A 23,648-nucleotide genomic window follows, 5' to 3' on the forward strand; every position below is an offset into this window, starting at 1 on the left:
GCCGCCGGGCTGACATGGGGCAGTCATCTGAAGACAGGAGACAGTCAATTCCAGAAAGCAAATCCCCACTCAAACTTAGAAAAAAGTTAGCGATTTTACAAAAACATCTGAACCCTAACTGCTGGTGGAGTTAAAGCTCGAAAGACTTGGCTCTTCAAAGCCAGGGGTTCTTTACGAGAAAGCTGGAAACTGGCTTCAGAAAACCTCTCTCCGCATTGTATGCAAATCTGCCCCCCCCCCTTTTTTCTTTTTCCCTGGGAGATCGTCCAGTTATCAGATTCTCAAAATGGACAGCGACTTAAAACGATTAAAGACCATTGCAACAAATGCCCCTGCGAACACCACTCCGAAGTTAATCGCGCAGAAGTCTGGACTTTAAAAGGTGGTGGTAAAGTGCGCTCAGGCATGGGTAGGAGGTGCGGCAGGCGGGGCACAGCTACTTGCTTTTATAATTTTTTTTCTTCCTGATGGACCAACGCTGTGAAAAATCCTCAGAGGGGCTTTGGAGCCGAAGTGGAGTGACTGCAGTTTGCAGGCCTGTTATGTTCGCCAATCAAGGTTTTCTCATAAATTTCCTTTTTTAATCCTTGTAGCAATCCTCTGAGTTTGGTGTTAACATCCTTAATATTATTCCCAAAAATCCCTTAAGAGGGCTCTTAATGGAGCGCAGGCTTTTGTGGTCCTGGATTTTCAAAACTTCCATGAGATTTCCTTTGTTGAAATGAATTGTCCTTTATAGATAGCCTTTCATTTGTTTATTTTGTCTGCCTCTTTCAATAAAGAGGCACCCTCCCCTCAAAATTGGCAGCACAAGCACAGACGTAAACGCGGGAACCAATGCGATTTTAGGTTGAATTTAGGACAGCGCTGGAACTTCACTTTTCCCCTCTTGCGGTCACACGAGGTGGGCTGCGGTCCTGACAGGGTTTGGGCGGGAGAAACGCGGTTCGGGACTCCGCGGCCGCCTAGGCGCGGGGCTGACCTGCGGGGTTGGGGTGGGGGGAGGGAGGTCGGGGCCCGGCCCCACGTGGCCGCCGCTGCCGGGCTCACCCCAGCCCCGCCCGGAGGCGGCCCCGCGGCCCCGGCTAGCCAGGGCGGGCGGCCACCGCTGCCCTACTCCTTCCCTCCGCGTTCCGGGTCTCGGAGCCGCCGTGAGGAGGATGAGTCCCTGGAGCTGGTTCCTGCTGCAGACCCTCTGCCTCCTGCCCACGGGCGCAGCTCGGCGGCGCGGGGCGCCTGGCGCCGCCAACTGCGAGCTCAAGCCCCAAGTAAGACGCGCGTCGGGTGCTGGAGAGGTGGCCTCTCCGCACCTCCTTGGGATGGTTTCCCTCCGATCCCCGCGAAGCAGCGCTTTCGGACCCGGAGCCGACTTCCGCAGCTGGGCTTTCACCTAGCACCGCGGCGCTCCTTGCTCGCGCGCCTTTCCGCGCACTCGGGTTCCTCTTTCCCGCAGGGGAGCGGCCAGCAGGCTCCAAGGGACTCAGTGCCCTGGCCTTTGCCCTCCGCCAGCCCAAGGGCGTCCGGGAGGGCCCCTGGGGTCTCGCCAGCCATTTTCGCGAGCTTTTGGGGGACCGATCCGCTAGGACGTAGCGGAGCAGTAACTTGGGCACATTTATTTGAAGTTTCTTCTTCCCTCTCTTCCTTAAGAGTTTAATTTCACCTGCTCTTATCAAAATATTAACAGCGCCCTGCAGCTGCTTGGTTTAACCTTTATATGTTCAGTGCCTGAGTTAGAAGGGACTTTAGGGAGTTGAAGCCATTTCCCTTGTTTTACGGATCTGGGAAACTGACACTCAGCGGGGGACCTGTGTGCTCCAGGTCACAGAGTGCGTTTGCGGAGTGACCACTGCCTGAGCCTTGCGTGTCCAGCCGGGCGCTTTAGATGTTCGCATCAGGTTTTGCAGGTGAGGGAAACCCAGGCAAGGGAGGCCCAGTGACCTGCCCGAGTCCACACAGCTCTATAGCGGACAGGTCTTGCGTCTCCGAGGCTGGACCTCTTTAGAGATGAATATTTCCTTCTCTGATCAGTTTTCCTACCCTCAGAATTTTCTGTGGTTCTCCACTCCCTCTCTTCTGAGTGCGGCATAGGTTGAATTTCGAGCATTTGTTCCGGTGGGTTTGATCTTTTTGCGTCCCTGGCTCTGGGGAGGGCCATGCCAGGCTTATCCTTCTGGTGCGCCCGCGACGCGGGGGGTTGGGGGGTATGGGGGTTGTAGGGAGTGGGGCTGGAATTTAGAGGTCCGCCCATCTTTGATGACACCTGCGCAGCTCCCCGGTCTGCCTCTACCCGTGGCCATTCGCAATTCTATTCCTCATTCCAACTGCCGCAAAGCAGAGGACGGCCAAATACAGCCGATCCTGGAGCTCGGGGCTGGCTGGGAAGACGCACGGTGTTCGCCTCTCTAAGGTGTCGCGAGTCTGCGGACGGCCCTCTACCAAGGCAGGAAGCGCAGCAGCTGGAGAGGGGAGTCTGCACCAGGCGTGGTTTCAAACTCTGTTGCGGAGTGGCCGCTTCATGCTTGTTAGACAAGGCAGGAGTCCATCTCCTCACAAGAAAGCACGATGTCTTTCACTTCTGCAAAACCTATTATCAATGGGTAATTATGACGAGTGAGTCAGGATAAGATTTGTCTCCTTTAGAATCTGTCTTTATGAGTCCTTTAGTCCATCGGTTGTCCTACCTTTTGGTCTCAGGACTCCTTTACATTACAAAAAATTGTCAAAGAAGCCCGGCATGGTGGCTCACTCCTGTAATCCCAGCACTTTGGAAGGCCAAGGCGGTGGATCTCTTGAGCCCAGGAGTTGCAGACCAGCCTGGGCAACATGGCGAGACCCTCGCCTCTACAAAAAAAAAAAAAAAAAAAAAATTACCAGCGTGGGGACATGTGCCTGCAGTCCCAGCTACTCCAGAGGTGAGGTGGGAGGAAACCTTGAGCATGGCAGGTGGAGGCTACAGTGAGGTGCGATTGCACCGCTGCACTCCAGCTTGGGTGAAAGAGCGAGACCCTACATCCAAAAAAAAAAAAAAAAAAAAGTATTGAAAACCATAAAACACAACATAGCACACATTCCATTAGCCATCAGAGCAGTGACCTCATTACATACGTGTAGCCTCCAGAAAATTCTACAGCACCTTGTGAGAAAATGAGGGTGAAAGGAAAATATCTTAGTTTTGTGAAAACTGTTTTGACCTTATAGACTCCCTGAAAGTCTCTTCGGCACACCCACAGGTCCTTGGACCATACTTTGAGAATCGCTGTTCTATTCTGTGGGCAAACTCTGTCTTACCCCCTGTGGAACTGGGAAGGCCAATCAGTGGCACATATTGCTGTATGTCTGACCCACATGCTGTAAGGGCATTGTGGTTGGGTCCCTCAGTGGGTTGGGGTCTTGAGATTCTAGAGGGGAAGTCCTGGGATCCAGTCTCCGATCCAGTGCAGCAGTCCTTATAGGATTCTGCAGGATTGTAGGCTTGAGAGCTGGTTTGGTTTTCATGGTTGGTTAATCATTAGGGAGGTCTTCTGAGCCTAAATTGGCCCCTAGACACTACAGGGTTTACCCTGAGCACCACGCAGGTTGAGTCTCTTTTCTTATCATAACAGAACTCTTAGTATTCTTTCCTATTCCTGCCTAATGTCTTTTTTAAAAAATTTATTTTATTTTATTTTTTTCTTGAGTGTTGCTCTGTCACCCAGGCTAGAGTGCAGTGGCATGATCTTGGCTCACTGCAACCTCAGCCTCCCCGTTTCAAGTGATTCTTCTGCCTTAGCCTCCTGAGTTGCTGGGATTACAGGCGTCCACTACTTGCGCCTGGCTAATTTTTATATTTTTAGTGGAGATGGAAGTTCACCATCTTGACCAGGCTGGTCTCGAACTCCTGACCTCATGATCGACCCGCCTCGGCCTCCCAAAGTGCTGGGATTATAGTTGTGAGCCATCATGCCCGGCCTGATGCCTTTTACACTTGCTCTTTCTTCCCCCTGGAAAGTTCTCCCCTTATTTATCCACAGGCTTGCTCCCTTACCTCCAATGGCTTTGGCTCAAGTGTCTCTCAATGAGTTTCTTCCTGATTACTCTCGTAAAGGTGATATCAACCGCTGCCACCACTACCATCTGCCTTCCCTGCTTTATTTTTATTTATGGCACTTAATCACCATCTGATAAAAATTTTTGTTTATTGCTACCCCTTCCCCTGAGTCATCTTCATAAGGGCAGGGTTTTTTGTCTGTTTTATTTGCCTCTGTATCCCCAGTATCCAGAAGAATGCCTGGCCATAGCAGATGCTCAACAAATATTTGTTGAATGAAAAGGAAAATGTAAAGCCAGCTTCATTATGGCTGGTCTGCTGAAGAGCAATCTTGGAAAAGTGCAGTTATTGCAGGTCCAGTGATGCTAGGATGGGAGGAGCTGAGGGGGTGCTGGGTGTTATGGAGTTAGCTTGCAATACACAGTTGTCATTGTGCCTTGTTCTTTTTCACTGGATGGACTACACAGGTGTCTGTTAAAATCTCAGTTTGATTCAGAAGCTTGTAGCTTCTATGTCTCAGTCACCCATGGCCATGTTTTCTCTCTCTTTTTTCTTTTCTTTTTTTGAGACAGAGTCCTGCTCTGTCACCCAGGATGGAGTGCAGTGTTGTGATCATAGCGCACTGTAACCTTGAACTCCAGGCCTCAAATGGTCTTCCTGCCTCAGCTTCCCAAAGTCTTGGGATTACAGGCATGAGCCACCATGTCCGGCTGTCTTTTCCTTCTGGGAACAGTTGTAACAAGGTAGAAGGGACATGTTAATAGTGGTTCAGTTTTATTTTCTTTTAAACCATCCTAATGTTAAAATCTATGGCTTCTTCTAATTGCCATATATTTTAACAGTGAAATGGAGTAGTGAAGGTTTTTTTTTCTGTTTTTTTTTTTTTTTTGTTTTTATTTTTTTGTAGAGATAAATAGCCTTACCCTGAGGATATCAGTATGAGAGAGGCAGAGGCAGCTGCACCAGTACAGTAAGTGCAAGGGTCCGGGGGTTCGCCAGTGGGCAAGGTAAGGTAAAGAAGAGTCCTGAAGACTCTTCTTTCAGCCTGTGCCCTGCCGAAGACGTGTCTGGTGGGGCAGGATCAGTGTTCAACAGGAATGGTTATTGACGCACACAGTGGGAGTCTGGGTGCCCTGTTTGTCAGAACAGAACTGTAGGTATTGAAGAAGTTGTACATGATAAGATTCACTTCTTTAAAAAAACTCTTTTTGAGCGCCTATGTAGTAGTATATGGCAAGTATTTCAGTATTTGGGAATATGAAGGTGAATAAGATATAGCCCTTGGCATAAAAAAAAACAGAAAAGCCCCTGGCTTGTGTTAACTTGAAAAGAGAAGATGGGAAAGGTGGCACCTGAGGATGTAACAAGGTCAGTGTGGCATTTACCTGGGCAATCATCTGGGATCGGGAAGGTGAGCTGGACAGAGCTTTTCTAGATTTGGAGTCAGGTGGCATTCCTGAGCAACAATGCAACTAGCAGGGTATTAACTGAAAAAAGATATGACTCTGAATAACAAGTAAAGTCTATTGCATGTTAAGGCTGCATAAATATGGTGTTTAAAAGCCTGGACTCAGGAGCCAGCCTACCTGTCCACCACTTAGCACAAGACCTATTTTTGCTCCCACCATACCACTCCAACTATTCTTGTCTGGGTCCCTAGTGACTTCAGTGGTGCTCAATCCAGAGGTCAGTTCTCAAATTCTTGATTTATTTGGCCTACCATTCACATTTAACCCACTTGCTTACTTTCTGCTCCTTGAAGTACTTTCTTCAATCGGCCTCCTACTCTTCTGATTTTCCCAGCAACCTTGCTGGCCACTTCTCATTCTCCCTTGCTAGCTGCTCTTCTTTCCCCAGACTTATTAGGGTGAGAGGGCCCTGAGTCTACTTCTAGACCTTTTCTCCTGTGGACATCCTGTTGCAGACTTATCTAGTTCCATGGCTTTAAAGACCATCTATGTGGTGATGATGCCCTCATCTTTATCTCTGGCCCAGGCCTCTCCCAAGCTCCAGACTTACAGATTCACCTACCAGCTGGACCTTGGCACTAGGTTGTGTGCTTGACATGTCATCTGCACAGATCCAAAACCAAATTTCTGACCTTTCCCTGTAAATGATAACCTCATCCTTTCATCAGCAAGTTCTGTTTTTTCTTTTTTCTTTTTCTTTTTTTTCAAATTTTTGAGATAGGGTCTCACTCTGTTGCCCAGGCTGGAGTGCAGTGGTGCGATCACAGCTTACTGCAGTCTCATCCTCCCAGGCTCAAACCGTCTTCCTACCTCAACCTCCTAAGTAGCTGGGACCAGAGGTGCCTGCCACCATGCCTGGCTAATTTTTAAATTTTTTGTAGAGACAGGGTCTTGCTATGTTGTCCAGGCTGGTCTCAAACTTTTGGGATCAAGCTTCCCACAGTGTTGGGATTATAGGCATGAGGCACCGTACTGGCCAGCAAATCCTGTTTTCTAGACTACATCTGGAATTTGATCACTTCCATCAATCCTGTCACTCCCACTTTGATTATTTTGGTAATGTCCTAACTGACCTACTTGTGTCTGCCCTCATCCTTCTATTCATCCCAGCCTCCAGGGTGATCCTTTGAACACACTGTCAGCTGATGTCACTCCTCTCTCAAAAACCTGGGCTGGCTCCCATTTGACTCAGTTGAAAGCCTGAGCTCTTCCTTGTTGGGGTCCGCGTGTTTCCTAAACAAAGGAATGAACACACAAGACAACACAAGACAAGACAAACATGGCGGCTGCCTCGAATGGCGCGCTCTGCTTTATTTTATACAGTCGTTTGTGGAATGTTGCCAAGTCACAAGACACATTGTTGTTTTTCTGACCTTTCCCTGACTTTCTGGATTTTCAAGATGTTTACACATAAACAAGCCCCCAGGGTCTGCTGTTTGCAACTGGCTCCTTTGTCCTCCCTGTTTGCAGGGAAGGAACGCCCTGCTTCTTTTGCAAGAGCAGGACTTATCGGGAACCTCTCGTTTGTGATCACGTAGTCCTCTACACTTCCTGGGGCTTTTCCAGGGGCCCACCAACCCTGCATGGCTTGGCCTTACTCACCTCTCTGACGTCTGCCTCCTGCTTTCCTCTTCAGCTATCCCTTTCAGTCGTGCTGGCCTCCTTGCTGGTCTTCCAGTACATGGAGGCCCTCCCTGCCTCAGGGCCTTTGCACTGCTGTTTCTGCCTCCTGGAGGGAATGCTCTTCTCTTAGATATCCCCTTAGTGGGCCCCTTGTCTCCTTCATGGCAAGGCTTAGATGTCTTTCTAGACAGTGACTTTTCTGGTCCCCCTACTTAAAATCACCCCTGCAACCCTGTGCCACAGTACTCACTATCCCTTTTCTGGCTTACATGTTCTTTTTGTGGTTTTTGTTGTCAAATGATCCTTTATAGAAATGTTTTCCTTTGTGCTCCTTAACTAGCTGGGCATTCCGCTGCACCATTGTTGATGTTATCTATGATGTCATGAGTGTGGCAGCCATCAAGATTCAGCCCACAGACTGGGAAGTCCCCAGGATCTCTTTAATGGTTCCAGAGAGTTCTCTGGCTAAAGATTGGTGCTGCCAACCTCATCAAAAGTGATATTTCCACTGTGTTTAATATTATCCTGTTTCTTTCTGTCTCTTGCTGGTTCCTTGAAGGCTTCGATGATCTGGGCAGAAGTAGAAGGTACCACCTCAATCTGGGCCTGTCTGTTCTGAATGGTCAGTTTCACTGTAGTCCTCAGACCCCTCCAGTCACTGGTTGGCTTGGCAATGTCATCACCAATCTTTTTTGGAGACAGACGCAGGGGGGCTGATGTTGGAGGCCAGCACAGACGAGGCATTGACTTCACCCCCAGTGCAACTCAGGTATACGACTTTGATCTCGTTAGGATCCAACTTAGGCGGCATGGTGGAGGCAGCTCGTGGCAGATGAACCCAGATTTGGGACACTGGAAGAAAGTTACGTCTTGGCCTCCTCCAAGATGAAAGACTTAAAGCCGGCTTACATGTTCTCCACAGCAATTAGCACCAACAGGGCCCTGTGTGTCACTCACTGCTGTATTCTCAGTGCCTAGAACAGTGTCTGGCACATGGTAGGCTCAGCAGAAATAATTGTGTTGAATGCAGGCAGTGGGAAAGTCCATGCACAATGTTTGGGTGGAGACTAGCACACAACGAACAGCTGCTGTTAGCATCGGTACTGTCATTGCACGGCTAGAGGCCAGACATATGTGTGAGTGTGTGTGTGTGTTTTACATTTAAGCAGTTTTCAGTGAAAAGATCATACAGTGACCTTATTTCTAGACCAGTAATAGGTGAAAAGGCAACAATAAATAAATAATAAAACGAAAATGGATGCATATTGAACAGACTGCTTCTGAAGAGAAATGCAGGTATTTTGAGGTTGGATGGGGGCCTTAGGCAGATTAAGTGTATTGGATTAAAACAAACCAAAACTGAACCAAAGCAAATCCCACCCCTCCATTATCCTGCAGTATGGGTTTGGTTTTCCTGGGAATATATTTGTTTAACATGATGGTGTCCTGATAGATGAATCAGGTGCCCATGGCTTTAATAATAACATTTCAGCTTGTTTGCTGTGTTTCCCAGTTGGAAACCATGTAGAAGTTCTTGGGTAGACTGCCTGGAAGTTGTGCAGTTAGATCTCTTATATAGGCCAGTGGTCCCCAGACATTTCACGAGCCAGACCTCTACATGAACAAATAAACTAATAGTACTCTTCGAAGGCTGCCTCTACCTTTTTGTAGGTAATAATTGTTACCTGTTTACAATTAACCAAAGACATAACTGTCAATCTCAGCTTTTGATTAGCATCTATTATAGTTACCCAGTGTCTTCTACCCTGTTGATCTAATTCTAACCAACAGTGAGACATTTGATTGCTTAATTCGCCTTAGCAGACGTTCTTGGTAGACGTACAGTTTCCATTTCGTTTTTGAAGTATTTGAATAACCCTAGGGACCCTTATTACTGCATAAGAGGATGCCTAGGGGATGGGGACCCTGTAGTTGATTCATCTCTTAATATTACTTCAACAATCAATGGTTTAAAATTTTTTTTTCTTCTTTTTTGAGACTGCGTCTTGCTCTGTTGCCCAGGCTGGAATGCAGTGGTGGGATCTCGGCTCACTGAAACCTCCGCCTCCTGGTTCAAGCAATTCTCCTGCCTCAGCCTCCCAAGTAGAGTAGCTGGCACTACAGGAGCATGCCACCACGCCCAGCTAATTTTTGTATTTTTTGTAGAGGTGGAGTTTCATCATGTTGGACAGGCTCGAACTCCTGACCTCAAGTGATCCACCATACTTGGCCTCCCAAAGTGCTGGGATTATAGGTGTCAGCCACTATGCTCGGCCTAAAATTTGTTTTTTTGAGATGGAGTCTCGCTCTGTCCCCCAGGCTGGAGTACAGTGGTGCGATCTCTGCTCACTGCAACCTCCACCTCCTAGGTTCAAGCAATTCTCCTGCCTCAGCCTCCCAACTAGCTGGGACTACAGGCGCCCTCCACCATGCCTGGCTAATTTTTTGTATTTTAGTAGAGACGGGATTTTACCATGTTGCTGAGGCTGGTCATGAACTCCTGAGCTCAGGTAATCCGCCTGCCTTGGCCTCCCAAAGTGCTGGAATTACAGGCGCCAGCTACCATGCCGGGCCAATAAGGTGCCTTTCAATAGAGGCACACATGAAACAAGGTTATGTTTTGATCAGTTGATGAAAATGTTATTAACAGGAACTTAACCTTTTGTTTCCCTTAGGAACAACAGTTTAGTATTTGCTAATTTTGTGTTTGTGGCAACTTTATAAAATATAACTACCATGAATAATGAGAATTGCTTGTAGACGGAAACTTCATAATCCAAGGGAAGTATGTTACTTAAAAGGCTGAAGTCAAACCCTTCAGTAAAGTGAATATGTTCCAAATATTTCTCCCTCCCTCCCTCCCTCCAGTCCTTCCTTCTCTCTCTCTTTCTTTCTTTTTCTGAGATAAAGTCTCATTCTGTAGACCAGGTTGAAGCACAGTAGTGCGATCTGCAGCCTCAACCTCCTGGGCTCAAGCAATCCACCTCAGCCTCTTGAGTAGCTGGGACTACAGGCATGCACCACCATGCCCGACTAATTTTGGTATTTTTTGTAGAGACGGGGTTTTGCTGTGTTGCCCAGGCTGGTCTCACCCCTGAGCTCAAGTGATCTGCCCGCCTCAGCCTCTAAAGTACTGGGATTACAGGTGTGAGTCACCATGCCCTGCTGAAATATACATATATATTTTTATAAACCTGGATTTTCACATTTCTGGCTTTCTTGACATATTGTTCTTGTCACTAGTATGTCTGCCACTCACACCTGAGCTCCTTGAGCACTGCGCTTCTTTGTACAGTGCGTCTTAATAAGCAGATATGTTATAAATGCCAGTTGTTGAGGTTGGGAGACACTCAGGGGCCAGGAGTGAAATGGTCTGGCCTCAGATGAACATGCACCACTGCTCAGCATGTGCAGCAGCTTGGAGATAATCTATCCAGTAGAGATTATCCAGATCTCTGCGACTGGACCTGAAGGCTTTGTGAGAGAAAGAAATGTGATCCACGTCCTAAAGGGACAGGAGCAAACTATGAAATCAGGGGCTCATTAGGACTCTAGTTTCAACCTTGGCTGTATGTTGGGATCACCAGGGGAGCTTTAAAAGTAGCATCTCTGGCCGGGCGCGGTGGCTCATGCCTGTAATTCCAGCACTTTGGGAGGCTGAGGTGGGCAGATCACAAGGTCAGGAGTTTGAGACCAGCCTGGCCAATATGGTAAAACCCCGTCTCTACTAAAAATGCAAAAATTAGCTGGGTGTGGTGGCGAGCGCCTGTAATCCCAGCTACTCAGAAGGCTGAGGCAGGAGAACTGCTTGAATCTGGGAGGCTGAGGTTGCAGTGAAGTGAGTTTGGATTGCACCACACAGCCTGGGCAACAGAGTGAGACTCTGTCTCAAAAAAACCCCAAAAAGTAGCATTTCTGAGTTCCACCTCCAGAGCTTCTGATGTGATTGGTCTGGGGTGGATCCAGGCATTGGACTTGGAAAAGCTTTGTGGGTGATTCCAGTGCATAGCCAGAGTGGAAGCCTCTGCCTTTGAGGATGTTGGTTTTGAGATCTGAAGGAGCAGGGACCATCAGGTCTGCCGGGAGACAGTGAATGGGCTTCTCAGGTGTCTCTTAGATGGTATCAGGTATATCCTTGGAGGCCCCTGAGACTCACTTCTTTAACTCTTGCCCAGTTCATTGCTAGGGCAGGCATGGCACAAACTCAAAACTGGTGACTGCTATTGCTTTCTCATCTTGGAATCAACATTTTGATTGAAAAGGAGGGTCCCATCCCCTTTTGATTGAAAAGGTGGGTCTCATCCCAGACCAATCAGATCAGAATCTCTGGAGGTAGGACTCAGAGATGCTTCTTTTAAAGCTCCCCTGGTGATCCCAATGTATAGCCAAGGTTGAAACTAGAGTCCTAATGAGCCCCTGATTTCATCCTGATTTCATAATTTGCTCCTGTCTATTTAAGACATGGATTGTCCTGGCAGGTGAATCTACATGGACTCAAAAGTCTAAATTCTAGTTTGATATATTTTCTCTTGAAATGTGACTAATTCATTTCCTCTCACAGGTTCCTGACCACCCCCCTCCCCTCTCCCCCATATTGTACCTTGATGTTGCCTTTTTTCTTTTCAGCAAAGTGAGTTGAATTCCTTCTTGTGGACCATTAAGCGAGACCCGCCATCTTACTTCTTTGGCACGATCCATGTCCCGTACACCCGAGTTTGGGACTTCATCCCCGACAACTCTAAGGAGGCTTTCCTGCAGAGCAACATTGTGTACTTTGAGTTGGACCTCACAGACCCCTATACGATCTCAGCTCTCACCAGCTGTCAGATGCTGCCGCAGGGCAAGAACCTCCAAGATGTGCTCCCCAGGGACATCTACTGCCGCCTCAAGCGCCACCTGGAGTATGTCAAGCTCATGATGCCCTTGTGGATGACCCCAGACCAGCGCGGCAAGGGACTCTATGCAGACTACCTCTTCAATGCCATTGCCGGAAACTGGGAGCGCAAGAGGCCTGTCTGGGTGATGCTTATGGTCAACTCGCTTACTGAAGTGGACATTAAGTCCCGTGGGGTGCCTGTCTTAGACCTGTTCCTTGCCCAGGAGGCTGAGCGGCTGAGGAAACAGACTGGGGCAGTGGAAAAGGTGGAAGAGCAGTGCCATCCATTGAATGGGTTGAACTTTTCACAGGTAAGACTCTCTTTGCATAAAAGACTTGGTGGTGTTTGGTTGTATGGGTGAATCTGCTGAGTTTCCGGGCAGGTGATGGACCACGGGCACAGCTTGTCTAGAAATTGTCTTTGCTCAAAAATGCTTTTCTGGAGGTTAGAAAATAAGCCAAGTGGTCAGTTATATCACTTATTTGAGTATTGCCAAGAAAGAAAATCTTGTTTTTTCTTATCATTACAACAAATACTGTGTGCTTTTTTTTTTTTTTTTGAGATAGTCTCACTCTGTCACCCAGGCTGGAGTGCAGTGGTACCATCTCAGCTCACTGCAACCTCTGCCCTCTGGATTCAAGCAATTCTCCTGCCTCAGCCTCCCTAGTAGCTGAGATTACAGGTGTGTGCTACCATGCCCAACTACTTTTTGTATTTTTAGTAGAGACGGGGTTTTGCCATATTGGCCAGGCTGGTCTTGAACTCCTGACCTCAAGTGATCCGCCTGCATCAGCCTCCCAAAGTACTGGGATTACAGGTGTGAGCCACTGTGCCCGGCCCATACTGTGTGCTTTTAAATGCATTTTAGTTCAGATCCTTCATTAAAAAGATGCTTTGAGAGGTTGTGGACATGTGGATGCCACACTGGTTGTCACAGGGCGTGGCCTGGTTTGAAAGTGATACTGGCCATTGCTGTTTTCGGTGACAGCAGTTTCTTTGAGGTCACTACTGTCCCTCTTCAGGTCACTGCCCCAGGACAGTTCCTTTCCTAGGCAGAGTTATGCTCCTCTTACCCATGGTTTAAGGATCCTACCCCAGGGCACTGGAATTTAGGTTAATGTTCAAGAAGTTGCTTCTTCAATTCTCATAAGTAATACTTTATTAAAGTGCTGTGGTTTAGTTGTTTCCATGAAAGTTGTTTAAAGTGCATTAGATACTTCTGGAGACCAATGGGAGCTTTGCAATATGAAATAAAGTGATCTTGTTTTGTAAATGTTCTCATTGGGTTGCCTTGAGGTTTTGTTCCTCAGAATTTGAGATTACTGTTAATCCAAATAGCTCAGCCTTAGCAGATCTTGACATACTGAACTAAGGTTGTTATTTAAAAGCTGTAAGGACATGTAACAGCCTAAAAATAATGTTCCTGAGTTGATAATGATATCTTTAGGGAATTTATCTTGCTAAAATTCTATAATATTAATAAGTACTCAGATGCTATTCTATATGCTATAGTATTTGTTTGGCACACTAAGATTTATAGATAAGATAAAGGATCATTATTAATTGTCTGCATTGATCTCCTGGGAAAAATGTTCTTGCATTATTATGGAAACCCAAAGAGCCAATGTTATAACCTTTTCAATGTCTACATTTAATATAATATTTTCAAAAAGAAAGGTGCTTTGATTTGAAGGTTTATTGATTTTGACCGAATGGGTTTGAAACTGGTGAGCATTTAAATCTGAGCCAAAGCCTTCTTTCGTACTCCCAATTGGGGAAAAAAAGATTTGGAAGTAAAATGTTAGCTCAAGCAATGTATCTCTGAAGGAAGGGGTGCAACACCGTCTCTTAAGATAACATATTTCAGAGTTATTTTAGAGCACAATAATTATAGACTACAGTGTCATGTTGATTTTATAACACATTCTTAGGGTTTATATAGGTGTTTAAGATGTATAAACTAATTTCTTATAAGACCTTGAGGTTAAACTAGCAAGGTAGAGTTGTTTAAATTTAGGAGGAAAGCATGACTTGTTCTTAAGAGTCTTTTTTTTTCATGTAACTTCCCCGTGTTTCCTTTCTAGAGATAAACAGTAAAATACAACCTGAGTATACAGCTCAATGACTTTTTTCTTTTTTTGAGACAGTGTCTCACTCTGTTGCCAGGCTGGAGTATAATGGCGCGATCTCAGCTCACTGTAGCCTCTGCCTCCCAGGTTCAAGTGATCTTCCTGTCTGGGATTACAGGCACCTGCCACCATGCCTGGCTGATTTTTGTATTTTTAGTAGAGATGGGGTTTCACCACGTTGGCCAGGCTGGTCTTGAACTTCTGACCTCAATTGATCTTCCTGCCTCAGTCTCCCAAAGTGCTGCGATTACAGGTGTGAGCCACCATGCCTGGCCTCAGTGTATGACTTTCAGCCATCACTTAACTTCTCTGAACTTTAGTTTCCTCATCTTTCCAATGGGGATAATAATACTTGCCCTACCATCCTGTTATCAGAAGCAAATAAAAGCAGGAAATTGGAAAGCACTTCATAAATATTATAAGATATAAGCAGAAGGGAGTGAATATACAGTGCCTACTATGAGACAGTCCTCACTGATAATTTTATATTTAACTTTCAAACTTCTCAAGATGAGTGGAATCATTGATTTTGCATAGGGAAATTGTTTTTCTTCTTGGTTTCCCATAGACATGATTTTTTCAAAGAAGTTAAAGGAAAAGAGGACAAAAGCATAAAACAGAAGGGCTAGCAGAGGTTGCAAATAAGAGGCATATGGGCTGAATCTGGCTCGCAGTTCTGTTTTATGTGGTTAGCATATTTTCTTTTCTTTTTTAATGACTAAGTTGACAATATTTAAAAATTGAGAAATATCATATGGAGAACAGCCTGGATTCTCTTGAGCCCTCAGAGGATCTGGAGTACTGGGGCCATGCTCCCACATAGCAGCAGTTGGCTGGACTGAGCACTGGCCGCCCCCTTTAGACGGGGCCAATATTGTCTTTCCAATTTGGCCGGGGTCCCCACTCCTCCCTATTGCCTTTCGCCTAGCCCTCTTGACTTCTTTTAACTCATCTGCCTGGCCCCTGTAGGCCTTGTGGCTCTTGGTTTGTGGGGTGTAGGTCCCTGAATCTAACTGAAGTCTGGCAACAGGTTAGGACCCTGACGTGGATGCCTGGATTTGATCTTGTCATCTCAGGGCAGACATCATCCTTACCCCTCAGTATTAAATCAAGTTATGACTCCTGTTCTCTTTCACATAAAGTTCATGCCTGCTTGGTACTGCCAGCTGCATTGGCGTTCCCTATGTGAAGAAAGCACATAGCTTGGACCTGGAGGTTCAGCAGAGTGGGCTCAGCAGGGTGGTGTCTCACTTCCCCTCTGTCTGCACAGGTAGGTTCCCCTAGAGAAATGGTCTTGCCAAATCCCATCTCCATGTTCATACATCACCAGCCATCTATGGATAGGCTCTAGGCATGGGGAATCGCAATGCCTGCTCTGCCCATCTAAGCATAGGACTCTCCTGTCCACTTCCCCACCAATGGATTGGATGTCATGGTGGGGTGGGACGGAAATCTGTGAAAGCTCTGGTCTCCTGCATTGGAATCTGTCCTTTAGGACCCAGTCACATCTTGGCTTGGGCTCTTTTTTGTCATATCCTTAAGTGAACATGAATATAGCCAACAATTCTGGAGTTTCCCTGTGCTTTCCACATGCAAAGCCTGCATCTTTAGGCTTTCAACATCCTAAGAGGCAGTTAATTGGATGTAAAAGTCCTTTTGCAAACCCCAGAGTTGATGCTGAGGTGTTCTTATCTGAATTGCGATTGTGCAAAGCGTCACTTCTTTGTTATTGTTTGCTCCTGCCAATAGGTGGCACTAACATATTTCGTATTTGCCTTTTTGGCTGTCACTCTTTTGTACTTTCCAGTAGGATGGTTACTGCCAGTTCTTGCTCTTCAGTACCCTAACAACTCACTCTCTCTGCTGAAAAGCCCCCCTTTTCCCCCCACAGTGCAACCTTCAGTAGTGGTTTGGGTTCAGTGGACATACTTCCAGATTGTATGAAACTGCAATTCTTTTTTTTTTTTTTTTTTTTTTTTGAGACGGAGTCTTGCTCTGTCACCCAAGCTGGAGTGCACTGGCCAGATCTCAGCTCACTGCAAGCTCCGCCTCCTGGGTTCACGCCATTCTCCTGCCTCAGCCTCCCGAGTAGCTGGGACTACAGGCGCCCGCCACCTCGCCCGGCTAGTTTTTTGTATTTTTTAGTAGAGACGGGGTTTCACCATGTTAGCCAGGATGGTCTCGATCTCCTGACCTTGTGATCCGCCCGCCTCGGCCTCCCAAAGTGCTGGGATTACAGGCTTGAGCCACCGCGCCCAGCTGAAACTGCAATTCTTGAGTTACAGTTTTGGGGTGTTGGAGAAGATGGGGACTTTGTTCTTTGGAGCAAGTTGTCTTTAGTTTGGTCGGTCGCCTAATACAAGAAACAAATGGCTCCAGGATGATTCTCTGGAAAGGTCCAGGGCAGAGTGGAGTGGTGGAGGCAGCCCCGCTCCCCAGGAGCCCTGTGGTCTGGCTGAGGAGGAAGGGCAAATTCCTAGAAGGATGCCACCTCTCTCAGCCTGTGGTTATTAAGGGCTAGGTGGATGCTGGAGGGGTGAGAGCTAGGGAGGTGCTAGCTGGCCTGAGGAAGACTCCTATGGAGGAAGGGGTCAGATTCTTTGAGGATGGGTTGGCCTGCCAGGCCTAAGGGAGAGGATCCCGGGGATACCATATGGTGCCTTGTTTTGTACTTTGCAGGTTTCTGCATATTCTTACATCAGTGCCGTGGGTCTTAAGAACAACCCTTGAGGCTAGGAGGTCTCTGTTCCTAGAGGCCAAGGCAAGAGTGTGGGGGGTCAGCCAGCAGAGGTCACTGGGGATGGTTTCTGCTGGAATAACCTGGGAGAGGCCCATCTGGAGGCAGAGGGTGGGCCGGCCTGGGGTCACAGAAAGAGTTAGTGCAGGACAGGCCTAGGCTCTCAGATCTCCTCTTTCTAATCCAGCTCTGCCTCTGAGTGTCATGTGGGACCTCTATTGATTTCAGTGGGGATGGCACTAGGTTCAAAAGGTGGAAGAAGAGACCCAGAGCCAGCAAATGAGACACAGGGTTTATTGAGAGGACTGACTTACAGGGTGATCCAGTGGCAGTGGGCTGGACAGGAGAATCCCAATCGCTTGTAAAAAACATGCAGTTGATAAATCACCTTCACTTAACACCTGCTCCTACATGGCAATCCTCATTTAACTCAAAGCAAAGTGGATTTGCTTTGAGTTAACTTTGTCCCTGAATGGCTGGCTGTGAAGCTCCTGGGCTCCTAGACGCAGACTTCAGCTCTGTTTCCCCCGGCACAGGTCCTGCTCAGGACTTGAGCCGTCTTTCCTTTTATGGCCACTTTTTATTTGGGACACATTTCTTAAGAACTCAGTGCAGGCGAGGCACTCTTTCTAATTTTGGGGATTCAAAGACAAAACAAGTGTTGACCCTGCCTTCCCTTGGCTCTGGGCTGCCCCTCTAAAGGCCAAAGCAAACCGAAAAAAAAAGAATAGGTATTTTTGTACCTATTTTTGCACAGGTACCTGGATGCCACACATGCTGCTGGGGTTCTGTCCATGTTGTGGCTGTGTCTGACCCTGCCCAGCTGCTTTTGGGGTCCAAAGAGAGGCACTTCAAGGGGACCGCAGCCTAGTTTCTGCCTCATATCCCTGCCTCCTGCCCTGGTGAGCTACGCTGGCAGGAGAGAGCTCCTTTGAAACCCTGGCAGCCAGCTCTTCCTTGACACCTGCTTGGTGGATCAGCCCAAGGACAGGTCCAGAATTTAGGAATAACTCCCAGCATGTCTCCACGCGAGAAAAAGTGAGAACGTGAATTCTCCATCCCTCCTCCAAAGATTACACCTGCCAGGTAGGGGTAGTTGAGGCAGAGTCTACCCCATTTGGGGGAGAGGAAGAAGGACCAGGAGACAGGTGGGACTGGGGCCAAGTTGTTATCTGGGATCCTCCAAGGAGTTGGTTAAGGTGTTGGGGTCAAGGGCTCCATGGCCCAGGGACAGAGGAAGTGGGGGCTGCCCTGGACCCCGAGGTGGTTACTGGTGGTATAGCATCATGTCATGCCACGGGTATTAGGGTGCTTCTTCTCTGTATTCTTTTGCTCTGTCCCTCCTGACACTTTTTGTGCTGTCCTACCTTCCTGAACTCTTCATGAGGCTCTTCCCTTTGCATTCACAGTCATTTAGAGCTTAAAAGGGAGCGTCAGCAAGAGCTGCAGAATCATAAAATGAGGAATCCTAGCAGGAGAGACCTCATTAGCCTCTCAACTCTCAGGTGAGAACTGCAGCTCACACTGAGTCTCTGATCTTGCAGGTCCTTTGGGCAGGTGAGGTTGTTTATCGCTGAGCAGAATACAGGTAGGTGGGTTGCTGCTGCCTGACTTTGGGGGAAAGGACAGCTCTGGGATGCTCTGTGCTCTCTGGGGCTTCCGTGCTGTCTGGAGAGGCTGCCGATGGTTGTTGACACAACCCAGGTCCAGAAGTGATTTTGAAATGCTGTAGAGCAGGGGTCCCCAATCCCCAGGCCACAGACGGGTACTGAAGCTTCCTCTGTATTTACAGCTGCTCCCCAGCCATTCCCTATCACTAGCATTACTGCCTGAGCTCCTCCTCCTGTCAGATCAGTGGCTGCATTAGATTCTCATAGGTGCGTGAAGCCTACCGTGAACTGTGCATGCGAGATCTAGGTTGCATGCTCCTTATGAAAATCTGATGCCTCATGATCTGTCACTGTGCACCATCACCCCCAGATGGAACTGTCTAGTTGTAGGAAAACAAGTTCAGGGCTCCCATGGATTCTACATTATGGAGAATTGTAGAATTATTTTATGACATATTACAATGTAATAATAATAGAAATGAAGTGCACAATAAATGTCATGTGCTTGAACCATCCCCAAACCCTCCCCCGACAGTACCCCCAACCTGGTCTGTGGAAAAATTGTCTTCCATGAAACTGTACCTGGTGCCAAAAAGGCTGGGGACTGCTGCTGCAGGGTAAAGCCCTATTGGACGGCCCTATAAATCGATCGCCAGGCTGATGGAAAATGTTGGCAGACGTCTGAGGCAACTTGTGACTGAATCCAAGCTCGAGGGCCTGATACCTGTCTGAGCACCTCCCCACTGCTCCCACCTCCCTTTCTGGATCCAGGTCTTTCAAGATCCTGTCAACCCTTCATATTCCCACCCAGCCCTGGCTCTGCTTCTCAAACATGGCCTACATCTGGCTTCTGCCAGTGGGTGATCTGGGGATGACCCCACACACCTTCTCCCCCTCTCCAACAACCCCCAACCCTGACTCTGCTGTTGCTGTGACTGTTCAGAAAGCAGGCGCCATTGCCTACGAGGCAGAGAGGAGAAACTGTGGAGGATGAAAGAGAGAAGGAAATAAGCAGAGAAAAGGAGGTCTAGGAAAGGGATTCGGACAGCCCAAGACTGGAGCTTTCTTCTTGCTTTTCTGGTCCTCTCCCTAGCAGATGACGTAGAAATCACGGTTAAACACCTGCAGTGGACATGAGGGTTTGTATTAATTTGCGAAGGCTGCCATAAACAAAGTACCACCAACTGGGTGGCTTAAACAACAGAAAATGTCTGCCTCACAATTCTAGAGGCTAGAAGTCTGAGAACATGGTTTCATGTTCGGCAAGGCTGGTTTCTTCCAAGGCCTGGATTATGGCCGGCCCTTTTAACTTAAAGGCTCTATGTCCAAATAGTCATTTTCAGAGGTATGGGGGGGTGCAGGGTGGTTAGGACTTTGACATATGAATTTAAGGGGTACACAGTTCAGCCTGTAACACAGACCCAGGGTAAAGTTGCAAAGTTTGAGCAACTTTGACAGGGAGGAGATTTTGACATGATTTCCAAGCTGTCTGATTTTAGGTGTCCAATCAAAGTGAAAACGTTGTGTAGAGGGTTTTCCACCTTGATGTGTGTGTGGTGGGGAGGAGAGCGTCCAGCTGTGCCAAGTTCATGGCAGGTACTTGCATTGTGGCTAATTCTCTTACAGCAAAGATTACTTGAGCCTGGGAGTTCGACACCAGCGTGGACAACGTAGTGAGACCTCCCATCTCTCCAAAAAATAAACAAGACTGAGCCATGAGCCAGATAGGCCATTTGGACTGCCAGCTTCCTACCTGTGATATAGAATGTTCAGGCTAAACCAGTGGTTCTCAAAGTGTGTCTCTGGACTGGCAGCATCAGCATCACCTGGAACTTATTAGTAAAGCAAAATTTGGGACCCCCCATCCCAGACCTCCTGAACTGGAAACTCTGGGGGTGGGGCCAGCCATCTTTGATCTAATCAGCCCTCCGGGTGTTTCTGATGCACATGCAAGTTGGAGAACCACTGGGTCCTATTCTTGGTCCCTGCTCCAGTCCTGTTCTTGTATTGCCACTGTGCGTTACCTCAAGTTGCAGGGCTCAGAAGACCCTCTTTTCTCTTGAACTCATAGTGTCTGCTGTCCATACCACCAATGAGAAGTTGCTCATTTGCTGCCATGCGGCGGCTGTTGAATTATCAGGCTTATGGTTATTTAATTCCTTTGTTGGTGATTAACTTTCCAGATGTTTATTTTGTCTCCTGGCCTGGCACATAAACTTCTACAGAGCAAGGATCTTGATTTACCACCTCCCCTTTTTTTGGTATGGGTCTAGCATCGTGCCTTGCACATGTGAGTGTTTACTTATTGCTGGGTGCAATTGGAGGGAGGTAGTTTTCTGAATGCTCAATCTGGCCATACTGTATTAAAAGACCAAACTAGAGCATTTACTCTTTGCTGGCTGTTTCCATCTTTACCCTGACTTTTTCTCTTCTGTTGATCTTCCCAGAATCATTTCCTTCCTGCCACGAGGGCAGAGATGCTGCTTACACAATGTTAGTGTGCCATTTTCCTGGGGGGTAAGTCCCAAACCATAAAAAAGTGAAAGTTTAAAACAAACCCTGAGGGCAGTAGTGGGTGTGTGGCTCATGACTGTGGGGGCAGAGACCTTCCTTCCCTTGCGAGGGGTAGTTTTTGAATCTGTGGTGCAGGTTTTATAAAAAAAACTTTTACTTCTGTAGAGATGGGGTCTTGCTATGTTGCTTGGTTGGCCTCAAACTCCTGGCCTCTAAAGATCCTCCCACCTCTGCCTCCCAAAGCATGGGGATTACAGGTGTGGACCACCGTGCATGGCCAAATGGGAATCAACCACCCCTTGGTTCCACGGGATTTTGAACCCTGGACCTTTGGTGTGTAAAGCAGACATGATAACCGCTACACTGTAGAACCATGTGTGGTATGGTGCAGTTCTATAGCTTCTCTCCAAACCAGTCCTGAACTTCAGGGACCCTCATATTGATTGAAGAGCCTGAAAATGAAGGCTGCCCCAAGGCCCTTGGTTGCTGGAAGCGGAAGTGACAGACATCCCTGCAGTGGGGGGGATTTTGGGCACAGCCTATCCTCATAAACCCAGTTTTTCTCCCTTCCTCCTTCTTTGGGGCTGTCATGGTAGAATAACTGCCTAAGAATGTGATTAATGAGGAAAAGGTATACAAATTTTATTTTCTAAATGTTATCTAGATTAATGAACATACTAGAATTTGAGCTGGATTTTCAAGGGAAGGCTAGCATTTAGTAAGGTAAGAAAAATAGACAGCTATTCTGAATGGGCCAAAAGTGCAGGCAAAACTGGGAAAATTTGTACTGTGCTGGCGACAGCGTGGCAGGCTGGGTTGGCTATATAAGCATTTGTGTAGGGGTCTGGTGAGGGGTGATGTTGGAGGGAGCTAGACTATGGGGCTGGGAAACCTAGGTGTGTTCTATGCACAGAAGGGTTATACAGAAGCTGTTTTTAGTGGGGAGAGAGAGGCTGGACATGGTGGCTCAAGCCTCTAATCCTAGCACTTTGGGAGGTTGAGGCAGGAGGATTGCTTGAGGCCGGCTGGGAGTTCAAGACCAGCCTGGGCAACATAGCGAGACCCCATCTCTACAAAAAATGAAACATTAGCTGGGCATGGTGGTGAGCGCCTGCAGTCCTAGCTACTCAGGAGGCAAAGGCAGGAAGATCACTTGGGCCCAGAAGTTTGAGGCTGCAATGAGCTGTGATTGTGCCATTGCATTCTGACCTGGTGACAGAGCAAGACTCTGTCTCTAATGAAATAGAATATAAAGTGGAGGAAGGGATACTACACAGCAGTGCTGCAGGACAAGGCATTTGGCCACTGAGTGTGGCTGGGTAGGGTGAGACACCCATCTACCTGGCAGTGGTGTTGGAGGTTGCCTCTTTGCTGGCAGCCTTGGCCATGTTAACCTCAGGACCCCAGGCCATCAGGAGGGAGACATTGGGAGTCTGGGAACTGATACAGCTGGAGAGTGAGATATTTGCCTTTCATTGAGTTGCTTTGTGTGTGGACTTGATAGTGATTGTCATGTAGTTCGTTGTACAAGGGAAAACCTGACATGGATGCTGATCATGGATATTGGAGAAAATTAAGAGAAATGCCAGGGACTCTGCAGAAGTGATATGGTTGATAATCATTCTGATGAACTGCTTAGCGCTCATGCCTAACTGGCCCCAGGCACAAGTTCATATGCGGGTAAGGGTAGGTTATTAACTTTATTGTGCTTTCGATTTGGTTCTTCATATGATTTTTCATAGTTTGTTGACATAGTCTTGAAGCTGGGTTGTCTTGTCACAACTTTATAAAATGTAAAGGAAACTTACCTACCAAGCAGTAAAAGTTACAAGAATGGAGATCTTCTGAGTCAGTCGGGAAGTGCTTGGTAGAGGTTGGACATTAACTAGGCCTTGGAGATGGAGAAATTAGTATTTATTCTCGTTGTTACCCCAGCATTGCGTAGGATTTGGGGGAAGGAAGTATATTGGCCTGCTTGGGTTGCTGTAACAGAACACCACAGCCTGGGTGGCTTCGACAAAAGAAACGGAAGTCTCACCGTTCTGGAGGCTCCAAGTTCAAGATCAGGGCGAATCCTCTCTCCTCGGCCTGCGGACCATGTCTTCTTGCTGTGACCTCACATGGCCTTTTCTCTGTGTGAGCGTTGGGAGAGACAGCTCTGGTGACTCTTCCTCTTTTTATAAGGTCACAGTCCTGTTGGGTCAGGGCCCCGCCCTTATGACCTCATTCAACTTTAATTCTTAAAGCCCTTTCTCCAAATATGGTGACATGGGGGGTTAGAGCTTCAACATGACTTTTTGGGGGACATAATTTAGTGCATAACAGGAGAAGATGGATGAGCTTATTTAGCCCTTGAAAGTCAGGGCGGGAGCTGAACTGATTGAAAAGGAGAAAAAATGGTCAGGAGATGTGCCCCAAGTGAGCAGAAGGCTTGGGGGGTGTCCAGGAGGCAGCGGGAAGACAAGAGAGGGAAGGTCTGGTTGGCCGTGTGCATTCTTCTAGGCTGTGTGCCCTCCTGGTGTTCAGGAACCGTCATTGTTGACAACATAGCACTTCTTCAGGTTAAAATGTCACTGAAGACCAGTTTGTCTCGTCCTTATGCTTGAGTCCTTTTGTTGAGAACTCAGGTTCAAGTTTTGAGAAGCGCTTCCCCGCTACCTCT

The 23,648-nt window shown here is 47.5% G+C and overlaps 1 protein-coding gene and 1 pseudogene across 3 annotated transcripts in view; one reads left to right on the plus strand and one right to left on the minus strand.

Annotated features, from left to right (window-relative positions):
• The first annotated feature begins 1,038 nt into the window (after positions 1-1,038).
• TRABD2A (TraB domain containing 2A) overlaps positions 1,039-23,648 on the plus strand; it is a 56,247-nt gene continuing 33,637 nt past the window's right edge. For 2 of the 3 annotated variants that reach the window (XM_030921519.1, XM_030921520.1), the window contains exons 1-2: positions 1,044-1,268; positions 11,746-12,306. In XM_030921519.1, the coding sequence (XP_030777379.1) occupies positions 1,161-1,268; positions 11,746-12,306 (669 nt within the window). In that variant the 5' untranslated portion in view covers positions 1,044-1,160. Of the gene's footprint in view, positions 1,269-11,745; positions 12,307-23,648 lie in introns of all 3 variants that reach the window. The other variant, XM_010359840.2, reaches the window with a different exon arrangement.
• On the minus strand, positions 7,452-7,945 carry LOC115894320 (annotated as a pseudogene).

Source organism: Rhinopithecus roxellana, chromosome 17, assembly GCF_007565055.1.
Source record: "Rhinopithecus roxellana isolate Shanxi Qingling chromosome 17, ASM756505v1, whole genome shotgun sequence".
Taxonomy (NCBI): domain Eukaryota; kingdom Metazoa; phylum Chordata; class Mammalia; order Primates; family Cercopithecidae; genus Rhinopithecus; species Rhinopithecus roxellana.